Genomic DNA, 24,920 nt, shown 5'->3' on the forward strand with positions numbered 1-24,920 from the left:
CACAATTCTTGAGTAATATAGTAATTTATTTGGTGCATAGCAATATTCCAAATACAAACCAATTAGTAAATCTCTGCCTACCTTGAGGGTCTCTTTCAGCCCAACAAATATTTGGTGGACTTGTCAAGAGACTCCTGTTTCCTCTCCTGAGATTAGTTTTGGAGAGTTTAATTATCAAGAGACCTTTTTTCAATTACATTATATTCTCAAGAGTTTAAAAGTAAATCCAACTGCTTTAAGAACCATTCTCAAGTTTCAAAGTTAGTTGACCTATTAGAATATCAAGTACTGAAGGAATGGGTTCAGTGAGTCATACGACGTAGTGATTTAACAGCATCATTTAGACTAGATGAGATCCAGTTCAAATAAAGATTTATCAATGTTTTCTTTCCAAATCAGCACCACGTCCCGTTGACAAGGGCTATGTCGATCTTCATCTCTCTGTCTCTCTCTCGGGAATGGTGTCCTCTCTGTCTCTCTCTCGGGAATGGTGTCCTCTCTGTCTCTCTCTCGGGAATGGTGTCCTCTCTGTCTCTCTCTCGGGAATGGTGTCCTCTCTGTCTCTCTCTCGGGAATGGTGTCCTCTCTGTCTCTCTCTCGGGAATGGTGTCCTCTCTGTCTCTCTCTCGGGAATGGTTTGAGACAGAGTACAGAATCATCCTGTGAGAGGTGATCTGTGTTGGCGGTCATAGACCCCTGTTTAAATGACTTGTGTCTCTCTGTCTGTGTTTCAGAGTGAAGGAATTGAAAAGGGCCAAGGAACATGAGAACCCTCAGAAGAGCCCCCTCACAATGTGACATCACTCTCCTCCTGACTCTTCCTGTTTTCTTTGTCCCTTTATACCCAAGACATTTTACAAGAGAAGAAGAAAAAAAAACAATTCAGTGAAAACACTGCGATTATTATTACTACTACTACGGCAGCGTGGCTGACTCTACTTCTACTTCTAACAACAGCATTTTTCACGTTTATCTTTTCCCTCTGACGTTGTTTATGTTGGAGAGTGTAGAATTATAAACTAAGGGGAAGAAGCTGTGGGGGGCAGAACATTTGCTTCATGGCATTTTTTGCACTTTTTCATGGATTGTTTTATCTTTTTGGGAGTATCGGAATATAGGTTTAAGACGGTAAAGGAAGAGGAATGCTGGACATGTCTGAAAAGGTCCCTGTGGATCAAAGGAAGAGGATAAGACGCCAAGATTGGAGGCAGATGCCGGCCAGAACATAAGGAAACATGACAGAAGCAGAAACACATTTGGGACTTGGCTCTAATTGTATTTCATATTTTTTTAAGTGACTGATTATTCCATTTGAAGAAGAAAAAAATGTAACTTAATAAACCAAAAAATCTCGGTAATACATTGATCCATTTGCACACATACACTCCCTGTCGACAGTTAGATGAATACATTCAGTATGGTAACTCAAAATAGATCAAAATTCCCCTTCCTGTTACGCTGTGCTCTACCCCGCCAGTCAGTCCAAAGGGGTGGGGTTACATATGAATGTAGGAGGGGTGTGAGCAGAAATGGGTGGGGCTTATTAAAACAATGGCTTATTTTGTTATCTAGGTTTGGAGGGGTTATGGTAAGGCAAGGGATAGAGGGATTCAATGGAATTACAATTCTTATTATTTTTTTATATTATTATTTTATTCTCTTTTCTATTCCTCTTTGCTTGAATCTGTTTTGTGCTCATGTCCATGACCGATTTACAACTGACTTGTCTCTTCAAAATTCTGTGTTGTCGATTTTATCAAATATGCATGCCTATGGGTGAAAGTCTTCACCTGCGTGCTGGAAGTTAGGTCTGTATTCTCTGAATTTCAATGTTTTGCTTTTGTCTTCATGTTCAAATGCAACTGAGTGGCCCATGTACCAACCTATTCTCCCAAGAATCATACCCTCTAGTTCCTGAGATTATACCTGCATCGTCCTCATCTTTTCTTTTCTGTTGCCTTATTTCATTTGTTTACTCAGTATTCTAAAAAGAAAGAAAACTTGCCTCTTTTGTGTTGTAATGATAACAGTCATGAAGGTTATTGTTGTTCTTTTTAAATGAACTTCAGGGCCTGTGAGGGCTTTTGAGGGGAAGATCACATACATTGCCTTGACGTCTTAGAGATTCTTTGAGGGGTCCCTAAGCTAGTCCCAAAATAGGGGTTAGACAAATCCATATTTTTGACAATTGAGCAGTTTCTGTATATAAAGAAGGCTGAAGGTAGGGAAAAACATTTACCCAAAGGGGATTGTATTTTAGAAATATATTATTTTATTCATTAAAAAGGGGTCAAAAACAGGTATGAGACAAAAACAGAATATTTGTATAGTTTTGTTTGAATGCCTAAGAAGTATTGTTTGTATATAGTGTAAATACCTGGGATAAAAATGAGCTATGTGCATGAAAAACATGAACAAAGGTTAACAAAAAAACTCAACAAAAGCAGTAGTGGCTATGCTCTGTAAAATTATTAAAAGTATTTCTCTATAAGAGTATTTTATTTTATTTTGATTGTTCTTGGGAAAAACATTTTGCGAAAGCATGACATTATTGTAAATGCTAAAAACTTTAAAAAAGATAACGTATTTAGAGTTAGGAGAAATCTGCAAAATTATCTTAAGACAAGTATGTTTATGTTTACATTTTTCTTTTGGGCTACCAAGAATCTTTTGCCAATGGTGCCAAGTAATGTGAATGCTATGTTGCTTAACAAGAGAATGAAGTTAATCTTAGCAGAACAGATAATCATACAATGAAATAGACACTAGCATTAAAGACCACAAGGTCCCATCCCGACTGGCAGAGGATCACAGATAGAGATACACATTGCAGAGGGAGAAATATTTCTACAGCAACTTTTCAGTCTCTCATTTCTCTTCTGTTATCACATGTCAGAACAACCCAAGCTTTTTTGCCATCATCACCAAATACACAGCGATCCCTCGTCAGTAACATTTTAAGTGCAAAAAAGCCTACTGTATGAGAAAGAGGGATTGTGTTGTCAGTGTGCATGTTTGTATGGATTGTGTTCATATAAAGATTGTAAATGGCAGCCTTGTCCATGTGAATCTCAGCCCTGTTGTTTTTATTTTTTATAATTGAGGTTGATTTAACATTTCTTTAATAGGTAGCCTAGTGGTTAGTTCGTTGGGCCAGTAACCGAAAGGTTGCTAGAATAAATCCCCGAGCTGACAAGGTAAAATTCTGTCGTTCTGCCCTGAACAAGGCAGTTAACCCACTGTTCCTAGGCCATCATTGTAAATAAGAATTTGTTCTTAACTGACTTGCCTAGTTAAATAAAGGTTAAATAAAAAAATATATATATATATATATATTAAATCATCATTTATTTAATAGGACAACGCACAGGTGATGAAATCATCAAGCTTTGATTATTAAATCCTAATTTGTTTAATAGGACAACGCACAGGTGATGAAATCATTTAGCTTTGATTATTAAATCATTGAGCTTTGATTATTAAATCATTGAGCTTTGATTATTAAATCATTGAGCTTTGATTATTAAATCATTGAGCTTTGATTATTAAATCATTGAGCTTTGATTATTATATCATTGAGCTTTGATTATTAAATCATTGAGCTTTGATTATTAAATCATTGAGCTTTGATTATTAAATCATTGAGCTTTGATTATTAAATCATTGAGCTTTGATTATTATATCATTGAGCTTTGGACCGAGTTTGGGAAACCCTGAAATAGACTAGATCAACGTATCAAACTGCTGACACAAGACAATTCTTTTTCTAAGTATGGGCTGGAGGCTTAACTTGACTAAGGCTGTCAGGGTCTGGATAGACCAGAATTATTCTTTGTCAAAATGTAATGTGGCCACAGTGAACGAGGTACACGTGTAGCGTCTCTCGACTGGTATTCTTTGTGAAAGTAAATTGGTAATTTACTTACAGGAGGAACACTTATTTAAACAATCTAAGGTGCTAAAAAGAACTCAATTAAACAGTGATGGGACTATAGTGACACATATGAACTATTATGGATCAGCACAGCCAAGTCAATGAGAAAAAGTTAGGATCTATAAATGTGTAAATGTTACAAGATGCACCAATGTCATTATAGCAACTTCTGAAGAAGAATATGTCTGGCTCATAATGGCATATGTGAGGACCGTGTTTGAAAGATTATGAAATGATATGTGAGTGGTGGGAACAGAAATATTGATACCAGTTGATTTGATCTGTGAATCCATGATATATTCTATCCAATAGTCTGCTGGTTTTTGCAGTTTTGCTGAAGTATATTATATTCATATCAAAACAACCAGATGGCGTATTCTCCATTCAAGTGATGACGTTCATTATTCAAACAAGGTGTGAATGCCATTGGACAATTATGTTTTGTTGTTTCAATTGCTGAATTTCGTCTCAGACACTGTTCTGATGTTTTTATTATTATATACTGCTGGGTTTATTTCTCTGTATGTTTGTGTTTATTTTACAGAGACTTGATATGTAAACCTATTTTCAGAGTGTTTATGTAGAAAGTGCCTAATCACATCCCGATTGATGGCACAAAGCCAATGTCAGGAAGCATGCAATGTACTGTACCTAAGGAGAAAAACATGGCTTTGGAGAGAAAAAGATCACCTGAATCCATAATTCTTTAGGACTACTGTATATCAAGTATGATACCATATATCAATCCAAAAACCATTACTAATTTCAGTCAGGTGACAGTGTTCCCTTAAACAACCCAGTACCACCACGGAATGCATTCCGTCCGGTCAACATTCTAAGCATTTGTATTTTCTATTGGAACTGCCTGTTGAAACCATGAGAATTCCATTCCATAACTTTTGTGGTTTTATTGCCTTGCATTCATCATTCAGATAGTGGTAAGAATGCCAGCTAATGCACTGCTGTGGCAATATGGGAAGGTTTTATTATGCTTGCATGGGTAAAATAGTTAACTGGGTGACTGAACTGCACCCAAAGCATGCTTATTTTTCTAAAATCGGTAGTCAGATAGACTTGTAAAAGACTTACTGTTCTGTAAAGCGAAGAACGTTTGTATGACGTGTCACAGAACTCTGAAAGATGGAGGGCAGTTGATTGGAAGGCAGAGGGGAATCCTAAAAATACAAACTTTGATCACTTGGCAGTATTTACTGACCATGTTCCTTGGGATAGCATGAGGGCAAGTTTTTCTAGAAGAAAGTTTTTTTTAAATTCATTTATTCATTTGGATCTAAAAATAGTGTGCTCCCAACCCAACAGTATACTGCAAGTCTTTTACTAGGCAACAACACACAGACACACACACACGCAGGCGACAGTGCACTGCACACATCCAGATATGTCAGGGCATAGTCAGTCTCACTTGTACACAGTTCAGCAGAGAGAGCTCATCATGTGTTATTTTCCTAGCCTGCTCCTAGTCCTAGAGAACAGCTCACCTCCCTTCTGTATTTTACTCAGGGTGCCAAAATGGGGAGGAGGAAGTGGAGCAGGACATTGATGGTGATTCAGTGTAGAGAGAGGACACACTATTGAAATAGGATACAGAGCTTTCTGGATAAAACAGGCAAATTACTACTGATCCTGGATACATTATTGGTATCCATTTCCTCTCAAGTAAGTAAGGTGAGCTGAGGAGAGACGTAATGGCACGATATCAGAACTAGGGGATACAAGTAATTGTAGTATAGATAATTATAATTAGGACAAGCTTATCACAATTGACAGTATGGTCAATTGTTTCTGTCTTGGCTACAGCTCTGACAAATTAATTTGTAGGCATTATGGGACACTAGGGCTTAAAGTCTTATGTAAATGCTTACCTTTCTTTTATAGACTATGCTAATGAGTCTAGTAACACTTCAACCTTTGACCTCCTCTGGCTTGATGGTTCTCATTAAAACAAGGAGTTGCTGTGTGAATCTATGATTATGTCATAACATCACACACAGCTTCAAATAGTCTATAAAGCTATTCTCAGTTATCCAACATTTCATCTCAGTTAAGATATGGATGATGACATGTTGTAACATCTCAGTGAGGTCTTCCTGAGCCGTACGTTGGGGTAGTTGAAGATGAGGTCTTCCTGAGACGTACGTTGGGGTAGTTGAAGATGAGGTCTTCCTGAGACGTACGTTGGGGTAGTTGAAGATGAGGTCTTCCTGAGACGTACGTTGGGGTAGTTGAAGATGAGGTCTACCTGAGACGTACGTTGGGGTAGTTGAAGATGAGGTCTACCTGAGACGTACGTTGGGGTAGTTGAAGATGAGGTCTTCCTGAGACGTACATTGGGGTAGTTGAAGATGAGGTCTTCCTGAGACGTACGTTGGGGTAGTTGAAGATGAGGTCTTCCTGAGACGTACGTTGGGGTAGTTGTGAATGAGGTCTTCCTGAGCCGTACGTTGGGGTAGTTGAAGATGAGGTCTACCTGAGACGTACGTTGGGGTAGTTGAAGATGAGCTCTTCCTGAGACGTACGTTGGGGTAGTTGAAGATGAGGTCATCCTGAGACGTACGTTGGGGTAGTTGAAGATGAGGTCTTCCTGAGACGTACGTTGGGGTAGTTGAAGATGAGGTCTTCCTTAGACGTAAGTTGGAGTAGTTGAAGATGAGGTCTTCCTGAGACGTACGTTGGGGTAGTTGAAGATGAGGTCTTCCTGAGACGTACGTTGGGGTAGTTGAAGATGAGGTCTACCTGAGACGTACGTTGGGGTAGTTGAAGATGAGGTCTTCCTGAGACGTACGTTGGGGTAGTTGAAGATGAGGTCTTCCTGAGACGTACGTTGGGGTAGTTGAAGATGAGGTCTTCCTGAGACGTACGTTGGGGTAGTTGAAGATGAGGTCTTCCTGAGATGTACGTTGGGGTAGTTGAAGATGAGGTCTACCTGAGACGTACATTGGGGTAGTTGAAGATGACCAGATCTTAGAGGGACGGTTTCAGAAAAAGCCCTTCAGGAATGGCCATCTTCTGGATGGTATGACAGGTTAGCTATAACAGGCACTTCATATGGATTTTATTACCTTCATTACACTCTGCTAATTGACCTGAGGGACTGGACGGTATTTCCTCCTCTTCCTTTGTCAATGCACTCAAACTACTGAAAGGTAGGCACGTCAAGACAACAGAGCAGAAACCATCTCACAACCTTTTCCACTTGTGGACACAGAGCAATAAGCATTCTTTTGTGGAGACCTATAGACCTAGTGAAGATAAAAATGATTGGACACATGTAGTCGACGTACTCTTATGCAAATGCCAGTATTGCAAGACAAGCATTCAGTAGTTTATGGACAGCAATTGTATGGCACCCTTTACCGAACTGCACGTTTTCATCAATTCCAAACCAAGAAGAAAAAAATGGCCCTGCTTTAATACAAAGTCGTGGGTCCTTGACACTTTGCATGTGAACTAGTGTTAGAGCTATTTTCCTCTCCTCTTTAACTGTCTTTCTCTCGGTCTTTCCCTGTTATGTGACCCTCTCTTTCTTTCCTTCCCCTATTATTTCAACCACTCCTTATTTTCGTTTCCCCTGTTGTGTTTTGCTTTCTCTCCTTTTTCTTCCCCCTCTTTCTTGTTTGTAAGTTTTATTTTTGTAATTGTGCATGTACAAGCGTCACTGACTCGATGGATATGTTTAAAAAAAAAAAGCTGCTGAAGCCATGCAAAACGTTTTGAAATGCCCTTAAAATATGGAAGATGTTTTCTGAATGCTTTATATTCTTTCTGCTGTAAAATAATAAAAAAATAAAAAAATGAAGAAAACTCTAACAACGTGTGATTTTGCCTCCTTTTTCTTCTACTGTATCATCCAGTGCACCGATGCCAGTACTATAGCCACATTTTGTTGTAACAACCCACAGCCAATCAGCTGCCTACCAGCTGCTCTATATTAACACTAGAAAGTTTTAGTGCTATAAGTTCAAATTGAACAAGCACTGTTGTAAGTTTTTTTAATTTGATTTATTTCACCTTTATTTAACCAGATAGGCTAGTTGAGAACAAGTTCTCATTTACAACTGCGACCTGGCCAAGATAAAGCAAAGCAGTGCAACACAAACAACAACACAGAGTTACACATGGAATAAACAAACATACAGTCAGTAATACAATAGAAAAAGTCGATATACAATGTGTGCAAATGAGGTAGGACAAGGGAGTAAGGCAATAAATAGGCCATAGTGGTGAAATAATTACAATTTAGCAATTAAACACTGGAGTGATAGATGTGCAGAAGATGAGTGTGCAAGTAGAGATACTGGGGTGCAAAGGAGCAAAATAAATAAAATAAATAACAATATGGGGATGAGGTAGTTGTATGGGCTATTTACAGATGAGCTATGTACAGGTGAAGTGAACTGTCAGCTGCTCTGTCAGCTGGTGCTTAAAGTTAGTGAGGGACATATGAGTCTCCAGCTTCAGTGATTTTTGTAGTTCGTTCCAGTCATTGGCAGCAGAGAACTGGAAGGAAAGGCGGCCGAAGGAGGAATTGGCTTTGGGGGTGACCAGTGAAATATACCTGCTGGAGCACGTGCTACGGGTGGGTGCTGCTATGGTGACCAGTGAGCTGAGATAAGGCGGGGCTTTACCTAGCAAATACTTATAGATGACCTGGAGCCAGTGGGTTTGGCAACGAATATGAAGCGAGGGCCAGCCAACGAGAGCATATAGGTCGCAGTGGTGGGTAGTATATGGGGCTTTGGTGACAAAACGAATGGCAATGTGATAGACTGCATCCAATTTGCTGAGTAGAGTGTTGGAGGCTATTTTGTAAATTACATCGTCAAAGTCAAGGATCGGTAGGATAGTCAGTTTAACAAGGGTATGTTTGGCAGCATGAGTGAAGGCTGCTTTGTTGTGAAATAGGAAGCTGATTTTAGATTTAATTTTGGAATGTAGATGCTTAATGTGAGTCTGGAAGGAGAGTTTAGAGTCTAACCAGACACCTAGATACTTATAGTTGTCCACATATTCTAGGTCAGAACTGTTCAGAGTAGTGATGCTGGATGGGCGAGCAGGTGTGGGCAGCGATCGGTTGAAGAGCATGCATTTAGTTTTACTTGCATTTAAGAGCAGTTGGAGGCCACGGAAGGAGAGTTGTATGGCATTGAAGCTCGTCTGGAGGTTAGTTAACACAGTGTCCAAAGAAGGGCCAGAAGTATACAGAATGGTGTCTTCTGCGTAGAGGTAGATCAGAGAATCACCAGCAGCAAGAGCGACATCATTGATGTATACAGAGAAAAGAGTCGGCCCGAGAATTGAACCCTGTGGCAGCCCCATAGAGACTGCCAGAGGTCCAGACAACAGGCCCTCCGATTTGACATGCTAAACTCTATCAGAGAAGTAGTTGGTGAACCAGGGGAGGCAGTAATTTGAGAAACCATGGCTGTTGAGTCAGCCGATAAGAATGTGGTGATTGACAGAGTCGAAAGCCTTGACAAGGTCGATGAATACAGCTGCACAGTATTGTCTCTTATCGATTGCGGTTATGATATCGTTTAGGACCTTGAGCGTGGCTGAGGTGCACCCATGACCAGCTCGGAAACCAGATTGCATAGCGGAGAAGGTACGGTGGGATTCGAAATGGTCGGTGATCTGTTTGTTAACTTGGCTTTTGAAGACCTTAGAAAGGCAGGGTAGGATAGATATAAGTCTGTAGCAGTTTGTGTCTAGAGTGACTAGAAGGGGGATGACCGCGGCAGCTTTCCAATCTTTGGGGATCTCAGACAATATGAAAGAGAGGTTGAACAGGCTAGTAATAGGGGTTGCAACAATTTCGGCGGATCATTTTAGAAAGAGAGGGTCCAGATTTTCTAGCCCGGCTGATTTGTAGGGGTTCGTATTTTGCAGTTATTTCAGAACATCAGCCGTCTGGATTTGGGTGAAGGAGAAATGGAGGAGGCTTGGGCAAGTTGCTGTGGGGGGCGCAGGGCTGTTGACCAGGGTAGGGTTAACCAGGTGGAAAGCATGGCCAGCCGTAGAAAAATGCTTATTGAAATTCTCAATTATCGCGGATTTATCGGTGGTGACAGTGTTTCCTAGCCTCAGTGCAGTGGGCAGCTGGGATGAGGTCCTCTTAATCTCCATGGACTTTACCGTGTCCCAGAACTTTTGGGAGTTTGTGCTACAGGATGCAAATATTTGTTTGAAAAAGCTAGTTATTGCTTTTGTAACTACCTTTGTATTTTGGTTCCTAACTTCCCTGAAAAGTTGCATACGCCGGGGGCTATTTGATGCTAATGCAGTACGCCACAGGATGTTTTTGTGCTGGTCAAGGGCAGTCAGGTCTGGAGTGAACCAAGGGTTATATGTTTCCTGGTTCAATTTTTTTTGAATGGGGTGTGCTTATTTAAGATGGTGAGGAAAGCCCTTTTAAAGAATAACCAGGCATCCTATACTGACGGGATGAGGTCAACATCCTTCCAGGATACCCGGGCCAGGTCGATTAGAAAGGCCTGCTCGCTGAAGTGTTTTAGGGAGCATTTGACAGTGATGAGGGGTGGTCGTTTGACTGCAGACCCATTACGGATGCAGGCAATGAGGCAGTGATCGCTGAGATCCTGGTTGAAAACAGCAGAGGTGTATTTAGAGGGCAGGTTGGTTAGGATGATATCTATGAGGGTGCCTGTGTTTACGAATTTGGGGTTGTACCTGGTAGGTTCATTGATCATTTGTGTGAGATTGAGGGCATCAAGCTTAGATTGTAGAATGGCCGGGGTGTTAAGCATGTCCTAGTTTAGGTCACCTAACAGCACAAGCTCTGAAGATAGATGTGGGGCAATCAATTCACATATAATGGGTAATATCATTAATAATGCAATTCCGGCTATCTGATACTCACTTTACACCCATTAAGGGCATTATCCTATTCAGTAGAGTTTAATTTGGCAATAAAATCGCCTGCGGTATTTTAACTCAAAGGGCATCGCAGTTGACAAAGCAACCTCACAGACACAGTTACCTCCGATACTGCCCAGCCCAGGCAGTAAAGCTAGTCATTGGATCAAAGCTGAGTGGACTAACTGATCCAGAGGTCCAACTTACTGTAGTTCTAAATTCTGAGCCACTGGTGTAGTACAGTCATATCATAGTCACAGTCAATGTGTCTCAGTGAGTTAGGATACTTTTTTTAACCTTAAAATGAATCACTAATCACATTAAATAAATTATGCCATTCAGAAATGACTTTGTCAAAGAAACAAAATATCTAGGGCTTTACAATAAGGGTGCACGGAGGGACATGTAAAAATGCTGAATTCTGATTTTATTGAATTCTCCATGTGGTCTTTATTAAAGCTCACTTCATTGAATATAACAGGTTTTAAAATTCAATATTGGTGCACAATTTCTACTTAAATTCAGGGTCTTCCCTGTGGCTCAGTTGGTAGTGCATGGTATTTGCAACGCCAGCATGGTGTGTGCAACGCCAGGGTTGTGGGTTTGATTCCCATGGGGGGCCAGTACAATTTTTAAATGCATGAAATGGAATGTATGCATTCACTACTGTAAGTCGCTCTGGATAAGAGTGTCTGCTAAATGACTCATATGTAAAATATCAAAGGGTTGCAAAAGGCACTCATTTTGTGGAATGGCCTTCCTGTGTGTGTGTGTTTCTTCTTTTTGTCTGCTGTAGATTAATGGGGGATGCGGCAGGTACAGTGTCACGTCAGCAGAGCAGTGAGGGGCTGAGAGATCACTTGCCTGGGGGTTATCAAATCAAAATGTATTCTTCATGCACACAGTTTACAGCAGTTATAAACAACGTAGCGAAATGCTTACTTGCAAGCTCCCTCAACAGTGCAGTACAAATAGTCAATATAATCAAAAGGTTATGATGCAGGACAGTGGTTTAGTGTGGAGGCGACCCAGAAGCATCAGGGATTGGTCAGGGCAGGCTCAGGGGGAGACTATAAAACAAATGTTGGTGTACCAAGGCTACACTCAACTTCAGTAGAACGCCATACTGCAACATAATCAGCAACACACAGGTGACTCAGAAGGTAGGACTTTATTGGGTTCTCATATCTACTGAATGTATTTGAAAGTAATGGTTTAGACTGAACTTAATTCCCAGATTTTAGGCAGGCTAGAAGGCCTATAGGGAATACCTTTTAACCTATACTTTGAAGTGAGGACTAAGGAGTTGAGATGGTACTCTGTGTGTCATAGGAGAGATGATGAAGCTGGGAATACTGACACTTTTGCTGCTGTCTCTCTGGACATGTGATTGCAAGTCGTTGCAGACCGATTCAGACACTGTGATTGAGGTGAGACTGAGCTTATCCTGACTCAAATCTTGTTTATGAACACGGATTACATTAACCATAAACTTGCTGGCTCAAGTCATGGGACAACGGTGGTTAATCTATATATATATATAAACTGCTTCATTGAATAGATTATCGTCTGTAGCTGGCTTGTTTAAACATGTTTCCTAGGCAAGGAACTTCTGACCCACGCTGTCATTTGATGTTTTCTTTTGCATCCCCTTCCTCGCTCTCTCCCTCCCTACCTCTTTCCCTCTCTCCCTCCCTTCTCTACTCCCTCCCTCCGGTAGCTTTTGGAGCTCCTCCAGTCAGTAGGTTATCGGGTGCCAGGAGGTGAAGAAGGGCCCATGCTGGAGACAACCAGAGAGGATGCAGCATGGCCCAGTGCTGAGCTGGAGAAGAGAGATCTCCCAAGGATGGGTGCCTCTATGTACAACAGACCTTACGCTGAACAAGGCAGCAGCAGGTCAGAAAGACAAACACAACAACATTTAGAAATAATATTACTGTAGTATTATGTGATGTTGTATGTGGTCAATATAAGGATAATTCCTTTTCATACACCATGTATATTAAAATGTTTGATCTTAATTACTGTTGATGACTCTCTCTGTTTCTCTGTTCCTCTATTTCTCTCTCACTTTCTCATTCTATCTCTCCTTCTCACTCTCTCTCTCTTCTAACTCTCTCCTTCTAACTCTCTCTCTCTTCTAACTCTCTCTCTCCTAACTCTCTCCTTCTCACTCTCTCTCTCTCCTAACTCTCTCCTTCTAACTCTCTCTCCTAACTCTCTCCCTCATCTAACTCTCTCTCTCTCTCTCTCCTAACTCTCTCTCCTAACTCTCTCCTAACTCTCTCTCTCTCCTAACTCTCTCTCTCTCCTAACTCTCTCTCTCTCCTAACTCCTTCTAACTCTCTCTCTCCTAACTCTCTCTCTCTCCTAACTCTCTCTCTCCTAACTCTCTCCTTCTAACTCTCTCTCTCCTAACACTCTCTCATTCTAACTCTCTCTCTCCTAACTCTCTCTCTCCTAACTCTCTCATTCTAACTCTCTCTCTCCTAACTCTCTCATTCTAACTCTCTCTCTCCTAACTCTCTCCTTCTAACTCTCTCTCTCTTCTAACTCTCTCTCTCCCAACTCTCTCCTTCTAACTCTCTCTCTCCTAACTCTCTCTCTCTCCTAAATCTCTCTTCCTAACTCTCTCCTAACTCTCTCTCTCCTAACTCTCTCTCTTCTAACTCTCTCCTTCTAAATCTCTCTCTCCTAACTCTCTCTCTCCTAACTCTCTCCTTCTAACTCTCTCTCTCCTAACTCTCTATCACTCTCTCCTAACTCTCTCTCTCTCCTAACTCTCTCTCCTTCTAACTCTCGCTCTCCTTCTAACTCTCTCTCTCCTAACTCTCTCTCTCCTTCTAACTCTCTATCTCTCCTTCTAAATCTCTCTCCTAACTCTCTCTCTCTCTCTCCTTCTAACTCTCTCTCCTTCTAACTCTCTCTCTCCTAACTCTCTCTCTCTCCTAACTCTCTCTCTCTCCTTCTAACTCTCTCCCCTTCTAACTCTCTCTCTCTCTCATTCTAACTCTCTATCTCTCCTAGCTCTCTCTCTCTCCTAACTCTCTCTCTCTCTCTCCTTCTAACTCTCTCTCTCATTCTAACTCTCTATCTCTCCTAGCTCTCTCTCTCCTAACTCTCTCTCTCTCTCTCCTTCTAACTCTCTCTCTCCTTCTAACTCTCTCTTTCTAATGCTCTCTCTCCTAACTCTCTCTCTCCTAACTCTCTCTCTCCTTCTCTCTCTCCTTCTAACTCTCTCTTTCTAACTCTCTCTCTCAACTCTCTCTCTCCTTCTCTCTCTCTCTTTCTAACTCTCTCTCTCAACTCTCTCTCTCCTTCTCTCTCTCTCTTTCTAACTCTCTCTCTCCTAACTCTCTCTCTCCTTCTCTCTCTTTCTAACTCTCTCTCTCCTAACTCTCTCTCTCCTCTCTCTCCTTCTAACTCTCTCTCTCTTAACTCTCTCTCTCTTAACTCTCTCCTAACTCTCTCTCCTTCTAACTCTCTCTCTCCTTCTAACTCTCTCTCTCCTTCTAACTCTCTCTCCTTTGAACTCTCTCATATTCTCTCTCGCTCATAATCTCTCTCTCTCTCCTCTCCCTCCCTTCTTCCCTTCACCTCTCTACTTTCCGTTGTCCAGAAAGTCTAATACAAAGTATCCGCCTGCTTTTCCAATGGAGCGGATGAATGGTGTCCGGGGTTGATGGACTGTCTTACAAAACAATGAGATTATACCACAGTATCATTTTCTGACTAATCGGATCTGCTAAATGTCTGCTTCTCAGACCTACAGTGAACAGCATGACTCCTTTGCATGTCTTCCACAATGAATCACATCTCCTTATGACTCAAATAAAGACTGTAGGCATTATGTTATGTTCTTCATGTGGTCTTTTTGCGTGAAGAGATGTGTGAAGAGATGTCAATGTTTATTTTATCACAGACTGCATAAATGCATTTGGTAGTTCAATGACTAATTTCCCAGGGACCAGACATCCAACGGAGAGCTTTTCCAAGTAGAAGATTTTATTTGTATTTAATATACAGCACAGCCATTTAGTTCTTCATGCAGGTCATGTTTGCTCAGTAACATCAAACAGTGAACATTTAAAACACACAGGTGGGACAGGGAAAAAAACTAAATAGTCCGCAAACATACTGTAACATATATCAACCTGTGGGATATCCATTCAGTCCATCCCTGTCTGTGTGTAGTGTCCTTATGTGTGTGTGTTTTCCTGTGTGTGAATGTACAGTATGCGTTCATGTACATATGTGCGCATGTGTATGCTTTGTTGTGTGCAAGAGAGGGGTTGTGTCTCAGTACAGGCCACATCTCTTCATCATAATGCATGGTGTGAATGTATTACTCTATGGACGGTTGACTGGGTTAGACACGGTACTTCCAGTAGCACTCTTTTCCTGGACTGCTTCCTGATGCCAAAGAAGCGGCTGAAGGGGTTGAGGTGACTCTATTTCTCCAGCCACTCCTGAAACAGAGAACAATTACCACTGTAGTAGTTCATGCTTCATGAAACCACTACTCCCAAAACAAAATGTGATAGTAGCTTAATATATGCTCCTTATCATCTTTCATTTTAAAAACTCACATCTCTCTTCATCTGTCTTTCCAGTAGTCCAGCTGCACTGAGACCTAAGAGAGACAAAGGATGAGAGAGAATATGTTGTGATACTTCTCTTGGTGTAACTGTTCAGGCACAATACCAACTAGTTTGTGTGATCTCACCATCTCTGCTGAGATCTCCAGACAGTAGGGATGAGTATCTGAGTCCAGGGCCAGCTTGGGGAAGCTCCTGAGGTCTGGAGAGGGTTATCTTCTCTCTGCTCTCTCCCCCAAAGGGTTATATACCCCATGCACTGCCCCCACGCCACCCCATGTCCCCACCCCATCTTTAAAGTCACCACAATAGGGTGACACTACCATAGGTCCATCTGATGTCACAAACACTCTCTCTGTGTGTGATACATCAACATCCAGTCACTCAGGTGAGGTATAGGGAACTCAGGTGAGTTATAGGGAACTCAGGTGAGGTATAGGGAACTCAGGTGAGTTATAGGGAACTCAGGTGAGTTATAGGGAACTCAGGTGAGTTAGGGAACTATAAAAAGGACAAGTGTCGTGGGTCTATGCGTCGGGGGCAAAGATGTGCTTTATGATCCCGGTGGGTTGATTGACTAATTTAACTGAATCGGTAAATCGGATTTGCCCAGGTGTTTAGAATGCCCTGCTCATCTGCCTGTGGAGGGGGACCAGGTGGAGAGACTAGGGCAGAGAATTTACTGTTTATTTTATGAATTAATGAACTAACTCAATGCGTGACTTACAGCCTTTATGGAATAGCATTTATCTCCCTCACCTCAGCTACCCATCCAAACACATGACTCCCCGGTCACAGTACAATGTGATTTTGTTGATTTAAAAAATGCATTGAAAGCAGTTAGTTGGGCTTTATATCCTGTAGCCTAATAGGTCATACACCCTACATGAGGATGGAGGTGTTTATGAATATTAGTCAGTGTTACTCCTCTGGAGCAGGTGTCATGTCTCACGTTGAATTATTTGGACTATTCGTCAGTTGCTTTGGGGCTGATGTAAAAATGTATGCATACTCTTCTTACATTAAATCACATTTAACACATAACACATGTAACATTATCCCTGATATCAATTTTGATATTCATCCTACAATACAATGTTGGGCCTGAAATGGTCAATCAATACAGCAGAAGGAAATGAGAATCAAAGTTATGGAGATCCAGGTAACTGACAAAATAAAGGACACGCCAACATACATTGTCTTAATGGGGTGTTGGGTCATCACGAGCCAGAACAGCTTCAATGCATCTTGGCATAGATTCTACAAGTGTTTGGAACTGTATTGGAGGGATGTGACACTATCGTGATATGGTGACTGAGACGGCCATTACATTTTAGTCATTTAGCAGACGCTCTTATCCAGAGTGACTTACAGTTAGTGCATTCATCTTAAGATAGCAAGGTGGGACAACCACATATCACAGGCATAGTAAGTACATTTTTCCTCAATAAAGTAGCTGTGTGCAAAATGGTTCAGGATTATTTTGATTATTTATTTTGGGCAGGGCGCATATGTTTTACATAATTTTCATGCTCATCAAACCATTCAGTGACCACTCGTGCCCTGTGGATCCTCTGCGGGCACCATGGTCGCCAAAATAATAGCCAGAGTAATGGCCTGCCCAGCATTTTTATGCATGCCCCTGAGCATGATGGGATATTAATTGCCTAAAGCAGGTGGAAGCACCTGCTTTCAATAGACTTTGTATCCCTCATTTACTTAAGTGTTTCCATTATTTTGCAATTACCTGTCTATAAAGTATTTATTTACGGCTCCAGAAGGCCGCTTGGCCCAGATGACATTTGAAGTCAGTTTAAGCCAGAGTAGGATTTGCCATGGGTCATTAATTGATGCTCAAACTGCTCAATGGCCAAGCTTGTTCTAGCAAGACGTTATATTTGGGAATTTCACTTTTGCCTAGCCCTGCAATAAACCCTCCTATTTGTATTTATTATGGATCCTAAATAGGCCAAGACACAGGCAGACGGAGCCATTGGCTGAGATGCTAGAGAGACAGACGGGGTGTGTTCATAGAAGGTAACATCTTGCAACAAAAGTACGTCACCATTCGCAACTGTTAAATTAACAGGTCCCTGACGTCAGTCCCTTGGCCTCTCGCATGATAATGAAGGTGGCGCAAGCGGCCGGTGACATTCACTTTTTTACGATTCATATACTGTTTTAGTCAAGGGCCATCTGATTAATTTCATTTTTATGGGGGTTTAAAGAGCATGTTTTAATAAAGTATTTAGTTGAAATTGAAATGATTTGTGCTAAGGACTCCAACAGAGCTGATTTAAAAGAGATTTAGAAGAGAAATAGCTGAATGTTGTATAGGGTATAGCATTTATAAAGGAGCACAACTCAATAATCACAGGTGGCTGATGATGGTGTGAGAGACAGACGAAAAACGGCGGGAGGGAAGGATGAGAAGTGTCACACCTCCAAAATAATTTTTTACAATTATTTTCTATCAGGATATGGCACATTTTCTTTAAGGATTCAAATGGCGGTAAGTACTACGTTTTGTTTTTATATCTATAAAGAATGCACATTCATGTATATTTGATGCATATAACTATCTGCTCGTTCCTAAACAGTTCACCCTAAATGTATGGGTGTAGCTGACTTTTGACCTTGTGTGTGCCACACACAACTCATGCCAGAGACAGAAGAGGAAGTGAGACACCCCACTCGCTGTTTTTTTTCTTCAATGGAAGTTAATGAACTAAGTAGACCAGACCCAGCTGCTATTGCGTTGGTGTCTACACACCCAGTGGTAAACAGCCTTGGTGAACTATCTTCATTTATCTACCATCTTCGCTCATGCCACTGGCTTGTTGTCACCCATGCCATCCCATGGCCACAGCTTGTTGTTTTAAATGGCACCAGCAGATGGCAGAAAATGCCTAGTAATTCAAATACCCATTTAACTTAATTGCATTCAAATATAAATGTTATTTTAAACTGTTCATTTTACATTTGAACTTGTGGAAAAGTTTTTAAAATATACAAGTTCCAAGTATCGGAAGGCTACAGGATACACACACAAACACATTTTATTAGTCTATGTAGGATACATATGTAGCACTACTGCCTATGGGGGGTGATTCATGCCAGAATTAAGTCTTGTGAAGCTACTGATACCTCTCACCAAGTCACCTAATGTCTTCCTAGCGTCATAAAATAACGCCATGAATTAACATGGACTGTCAATGGAGACAAGTTTGTTTCTAAGGCGTCAAACTGCCGACGCGTTCACGTCACGTGACACGTACACGTCATGTATACGTATTGTTCAGATTGCGTAAAGTGTCACTGACATGTCACCTGTCAGTTTGCGTGTAAGAGTATTATGAATGATCTTACCATGAACGCCTTAAAAACGTCTACATGTGTTACGCGTTACGTGTTAGTTTAAGTGTCTGTTTAGTTCATCAATTTCATTTGTTGATTTAGCAAAAATAGGCCTATCACCTCAATGCAAAAATTATTAGGCTAGTTGATATCGCAGCCACCATTACTGTGTAGATATGCCTATTTCTAGCATCATATAAACACAAGGGCTTATTGGTAGCCTAGTGGTTAGAGCGTTGGGCCAGTAACTAAAAGGTTACTAGATTGAATCCCAAAGCTACAAGATAAACTTTTTTTGTCATTTTGCCCGAGCAAGGCAGTTAACCCACTGTTCCCCGGGCGACTAATACCTGGATTTTGATTAAGGCAGACCCTTACACCTCTCTGATTCAGAGGGGTTGGGTTAAATACGGAAGACACATTTCATTTGAATGCATTCAGTTGTACAACTGACAAGGAATACCCCTTTTCTTTTCTTTCTTGGAGGTAGCCTAGGGTTGCGGTCCAAACACTTAAATGACACACCCTATCCCCTCAGCCCTCAAATTATGTGGACAGTGGACGTATCATGACGTCTAACGAGTACACACTTACAGGGCAAGGGGCGAGAGAGGAAGGAATGATCTTTAAATGGACCACCCTTGGCCAGAAATTCATCACTGGTTCATCCCGTGATGATTGTGTTTTCAGCCACCAGTAGCTTGTGGGTGCTTTATATGCGCTACAGTCAATTATGAATGCATGTCTACTTATATTAAATATATAATTATTAATATACTCCTACTGTATGATAGCTAGCAAATTAATTAGCTAACCAACGTTAGCCTGCCTAGCTGGAACGTCTGAAGAAGGAAGATGTTTTATTTCTACAATATCCAAAAGATAACCAAACAAAAACATATTTACTTTTTACGTAGTAGAAAAATGTCCAACTTATTTGCATTTGTTTTTACTTGACTTGACTTCTCCATTGATGTTGTTTTTAAGTTTACGCTGACTTTTCTTAGCGGATGTACAATCGTCACAAATTGAATTATGGGGAGTTTCAGGCCCCGGAGTGAACATAATTGTACACTCGCAAAGCCGGTTAAAATGAGGGCTGAGGGGCTTACGTTACAAACTTCCCTTGCTTGGCTAATCATTTGGACCACCCTCCAAGATGGCGACGGGGAATCCCCAAAGGGCATAAGGCGAGGGTAAGTGAACGAGGGTGTGTCTTTTAAGTGTTTGGACCGCAATTGTTTGAATGTTAAATGACGAGACAGAGGCGTTGATGCGAGTAACCTTGTTCAGTACACTACAATACATCCGGGTATCTCAAGCACACCGGTAAAAACACAGGAGTTGCAGTAATTAACATTTACAAACAGATGGCATCACTGTGCCATCTTACACCCATAACATCTTCCCTTTTATAAAATAGGACAGGAGCTGTCAATTCACTAACAAAACAAACCTAGTAATAATTTCCAACATGAACAGTTTATTTATTTTTTCTTTTTTTCAGGTAACAACTTAACACATTTTGATACTCTCTTCACTTTTATCTCTGTCTGTCAAGGGAGGGAGCGGCCGACCTGTGATCTGTCTGTCTGGCGAGGGAGCGGCCGACCTGTGATCCCCTGGCTCTTCGCCCAGTGCCTCAGGCCCCATGTGACTTGCTAGGGTTCCGTCTTTTGTCATGCAACCCCTTTGACCATCAGGGTTCTGAGTAGGTGCTGGCTCAGCAATCCGAAGGTCAACCCTGTTACGACAGTACAGTGATCCATTCACTTCGACCAAGTAGGAGCGTGGTCCCACTTTCTGTACACAGGATCCGAGTCTCCAGAGGCCCGTCCGCTCCCCTGGTAGTGGCTTAATTCGCACCGTTTCACCCACCCTGAGCTCAGGTAAGTCTTTTGCTGATTTGTCGTAGATGAACTTGGGGACCTGTCTTCTGTGACGTAGCTTCACCAGCACGTCTGTCACCACACATGGCTCCTGGAGAGTGCTGGCTACTGGCAGAGCTGCTTTTAAGCGCCGTGCCATGAGGCGCTGGGCCGGGCTGCTATCCATGCCTTCTGTCGGGGTATTGCACCACTGCAGGATTGCTTTCCAGGCATCTTTGCCTTCTCGCAGAGCTTTTTTGCAGAGGTTCTTTGCAATTTTGACTGCGGACTCCACCTTCCCATTAGCTTTTGGGTGTCGTGGTGATGAAGTGATGTGCTCAAATTCCCATTCTGCAGCAAATTTTCGGAACTCAACTCCGGAGAATTGGGGTCCATTGTCTGAAATTACCCTATCTGGCTGGCCATAGCGGGCAAACTGAGCCTTGCAGCGTTTGATCGTTGTCTCTGCTGAGAGGTCGGGGAGGAGGTCAATCTCCCAGAAGTCTGAGTAATGATCGACTACCAGCAGAAAGTCTTTGCCACTGTGCTGGAAGAGATCTAGACTTACTATCTAGCCAGGGGCGCATCGGTAGCTCGTGGGACATCATCGTCTCTCTCTGTTGCTCAATGGCATATTCATTGCAGATTGTGCATTTACTGACATAGTCTTTGATTTCACTCTGCATTCCTGGACAATACAGTGTGTCACGTGCTTGTCTGTAACAGGCCTCACCTCCTATGTGACTTGAGTGCACGCACGTCAACAACTCAGGGTGCAGAGACCGGGGAATAACGACTCTCTGACCCTTGAATATTACTCAGTTTGGAACACTGAGCTCCTCTTTGACTGGCCAATATTCTATGACGGCTTAAGCAGTTTCTTACTTGCAGTCGGGCCAGCCCATCAGAATCACAGACCTCAATGCCTGGAGTTGCTCGTCCCTGTCTGTGTGCTGTCTGATTTGTATAAGGCGCTAGTCCGTAACATTGAGGTAGTCAGCCTGGTTGATGAGTTCAACATCCACTTGCACTGTTTGTAAGCTGCACAATGCGTGTCGTTCATGCATGGAGCGTGTGTGAGTGCCTGATGCAGTAGTCCTGCTGAGCATGTCACTCACATACATCTCTGGCCCTGGCTTATACACCACCTTGAGGTTGTAGTTTTGTAGGGCCAGTAGCATGCTCTGCAGTCGTTTCGGGGCATTCAGGAGAGGCTTGCTGAATATAGCAATAAGGGGCTTGTGATCTGTCTCTGCGGTAATATTGTCGCGCCCGTACAGGTAGCGTTGGCATGCAAACACAATGCTGAGGCACTCCTTCTCTATCTGGGCATAGTTCTGCTCTGTTGGGGTGAGTGCCCCAGAGGCGAATGCCACAGGCTGGCCCTCCTGCATGAGGCAACAGCCAAGTCCATACTGGCTTGAGTCACTCTGAATCATGACAGGTTTGACACAGCGTAGTATCGCAGTACAGGTGTCAGGGTGACCAGTTGTTTTATTTCCCTCACCGCTGCGTCATGTTTTGGGAGCCAATGCCAGATGGTGTCCTTGTCCATGAACCTCCTTAGTGGCTCACACACTTCAGAGAGCCGCGGTAGGAACTTGACCAGGTAGGTGACGAATTCGACGAAGCGCTGCACTCCCTTCACGTCAGATGGGTTGGGCATTTCCAAGACAGCCTTCACTTTTTCAGGATCTGCCTTCAAACCGGTGGAGGACAAGATGTGCCCATGAAAGCGGACCTCTGGCACTTTAAACTGAAGCTTTTTTATGCTTAGCCTTAGCTTGACCTGTCTACATCTGACCATCAGGGCCTGCAGCTTGGCGTCGTCACATTCTGCCTCCTCATCACTGTCCCCACAGCCCACTATGAGGATGTCATCTGCTATGGGTTCCACGCCACTGAGTCCCATCAACAGCTCATGCTGTTTCCGCTGATACACCTCTGGAGCCACGGAGACACCAAACGGGAGCTTCAACCACCTCTTCCTGCCCCAGGGTGTCCAAAAGGTGGTCATGTAGCTGCTGGGCTCGTCGAGCTTGCACTGCAGGAAGGCATCTCTGGCGTTCACGAGCGTGAAGACTCTGGCCTTTGGGAGCTTGTAAAGAACATCCTCCAACGTGGGCATAATGTAATGTGCGCGTCGCAGAGCCCGGTTGAGGTGTTTAGGATCAATGCATATCCATAGCTTGTCTGGTTTCTTGACGATAACCATATTACTTATCCAGTCTGTAGGCTCAGTGACGGATATGATGTGGCCATCTGCTTCGTATTTGTCAAGCTGAGCCTTTGTAGCTGCTTTCATGGCCACTGGTACATTGCGGGGTGCACACTGGGCAGGCTGGATTGCTAGTGGTGCATTCAAAACAACTCGGATGTCAGCAATCTCTGACTTCCGACTTCAGTGCGACAACTGGGAACAGACAACTGGCAACTCTGGAAAAAAAACGAGGTCAGACTGGGATTTTTATTTTGTTTTGAACAGTCATCCAACTCGGAATCTCTGGCATCTTTCTCTGACCTGAAAATCACTGATGTCATGATTTGACCTCGTTTCCCTCCCCCACTTCACCGGATTAACAGACACAATCAGTCACCATACAATCCTTCATCAATACATTTCTGTGGAGATGTTTTATGGTTAAAGGCAGGGTTCGAATTGAGTGGGTATGTGAGGATATAGGCCTTGTTATAGAGACTTGCAAAAAGTATATGCTACCACTTGTTTGCTTAGCCATAGGAAAAGCAACAGTCCAGATTTTATAAAGCGATCTAGGCTATAACAATGATAAACTCCACGATTATTTCCGCAGTCTACTGGCCTATCGAAGGTCTTGCGCAGTCTAAACATCACAGGAAAATGTGGATGGTTTAATAAATGTTCTGCAATGTAGAGCTATGCCTAATGCAGTTAGAATCGGTATGGGTCTATGCATCAACCAAACAACTTAACAGATAAAAACATGTATTATTCAATCCCATTGAATCAGGCTATTCATTTCAGTGCAGTTGCGTTCTTACGCATATCCTTAGACTAAACGGAACCTGATGAAGCCTGAACATTTAGGCTGTATATCATTGATTTAGTCCACAATTGCCTACAGATTTGATACACATGAAGACCTATATTTAATCTGGAATTGATAAACAAAAGCCTGACTAGGATCCTGACTTTCCCCCACGTCATATTTATTACCAATTAGGCTAAATGTATTCCTACTAATTTGCATGGGCTAACCATTGTGATTAATGTTATTTACCATCTGCTTCTTATGAGTAAACAGGCATCAGGGTAAACATAATATAATTTCAATGCCCCCACACACACACATTAATGTTACTTACCTTACAGATCACAAAGTGAACCAATTTCCACCCCATTAATATGCAAATACATTTGATTCATACACTGGCTTGTCTGGCTGGCATGTTTTCATTTTAAACAGGCATTCCCTTACCTACACTGAAATAATTTTAGTCCTCAATAATGATTTAAAAAAAGTCATAGCTCATTAGTACACCCTTGTGGTTGAATATATATCTATTGTTGTGGTTGAATATATATCTATTGTATGTCTTTTGATACAATTAATAATGTTGAACTAACAAATACCATCAAGGGATACTTACAATTTACAATAACAAACACCTTATGAAACAGCTGTGAAAACCAATTTAGCAATATTTTAGATTTAAATACATAACCATTGATATTCTTTTGGTACATGTGTGTCAATTTACTTTCAGATTTTTTGTACACTCACATGGCAATCATAGACTGAAATACAGAATTCTGGTGTGTCGAATAGAGAGGAGGTGGGTTTTGTGTGGATGGGAGGTTCTGCCTGTCACTTGTTTTTCAACAGGTAGTGGACTCGAAGAGGGAAACTGCAAAGTTCAGGCGCTGCTGCCCTCTGTTCTGGGTGTTTGCAGTGCTAGTGTTTTTAGCTAATCTGTGCAGCTCACATTATGTGCCCAGTATGATAGTTGTCTTGCTCTTTCTTAGCAGATAATGACAACTTGACAATAACAGTAGCTGATGTAATGAAAAGTTGGAGGGTGGTTGGTAATGGAGGACATCAGGTGGATCCATGTCTGGATGTTAGGCAGAACCCCTAGGTCCTGTAGAACAGGAGCAGAGTAAAGGGAACAGGGTAGGAGACAGACGTAAAAAAGCAAACACTGGTTAAATGATTGCCAGGTATGTAAAAATAGTTATTTAATTATTTACTTTAAATGTTTGATTAGACATGGATTAATGTTATTGGC

The 24,920-nt window shown here is 42.0% G+C and overlaps 1 protein-coding gene and 1 long non-coding RNA gene across 8 annotated transcripts in view; one reads left to right on the forward strand and one right to left on the reverse strand.

Annotated features, from left to right (window-relative positions):
• LOC106572392 (calmodulin-binding transcription activator 1) overlaps positions 1–7,754 on the forward strand; it is a 600,679-nt gene extending 592,925 nt beyond the window's left edge. For all 7 annotated transcript variants that reach the window (XM_045696195.1, XM_014146507.2, XM_014146505.2 and 4 more), the window contains one exon: positions 735–7,754. In XM_045696195.1, coding sequence (XP_045552151.1) covers positions 735–798 — 64 coding nt within the window. In that variant the 3' untranslated portion in view covers positions 799–7,754. The remainder of the gene's footprint in view (positions 1–734) is intronic.
• Positions 7,755–14,831: 7,077 nt separating this feature from the next.
• Positions 14,832–15,649, reverse strand: LOC123727139 (uncharacterized). The gene is made up of 3 exons (XR_006759087.1): positions 15,555–15,649; positions 15,418–15,461; positions 14,832–15,297 (listed from the first exon to the last, which is right to left on the reverse strand). It is a non-coding gene; the product is annotated as an uncharacterized lncRNA (long non-coding RNA).
• Positions 15,650–24,920: the final 9,271 nt, after the last annotated feature.

The sequence above is a fragment of the Salmo salar genome, chromosome ssa15, assembly GCF_905237065.1.
Source record: "Salmo salar chromosome ssa15, Ssal_v3.1, whole genome shotgun sequence".
NCBI classification, from domain to species: Eukaryota; Metazoa; Chordata; class Actinopteri; order Salmoniformes; family Salmonidae; genus Salmo; species Salmo salar.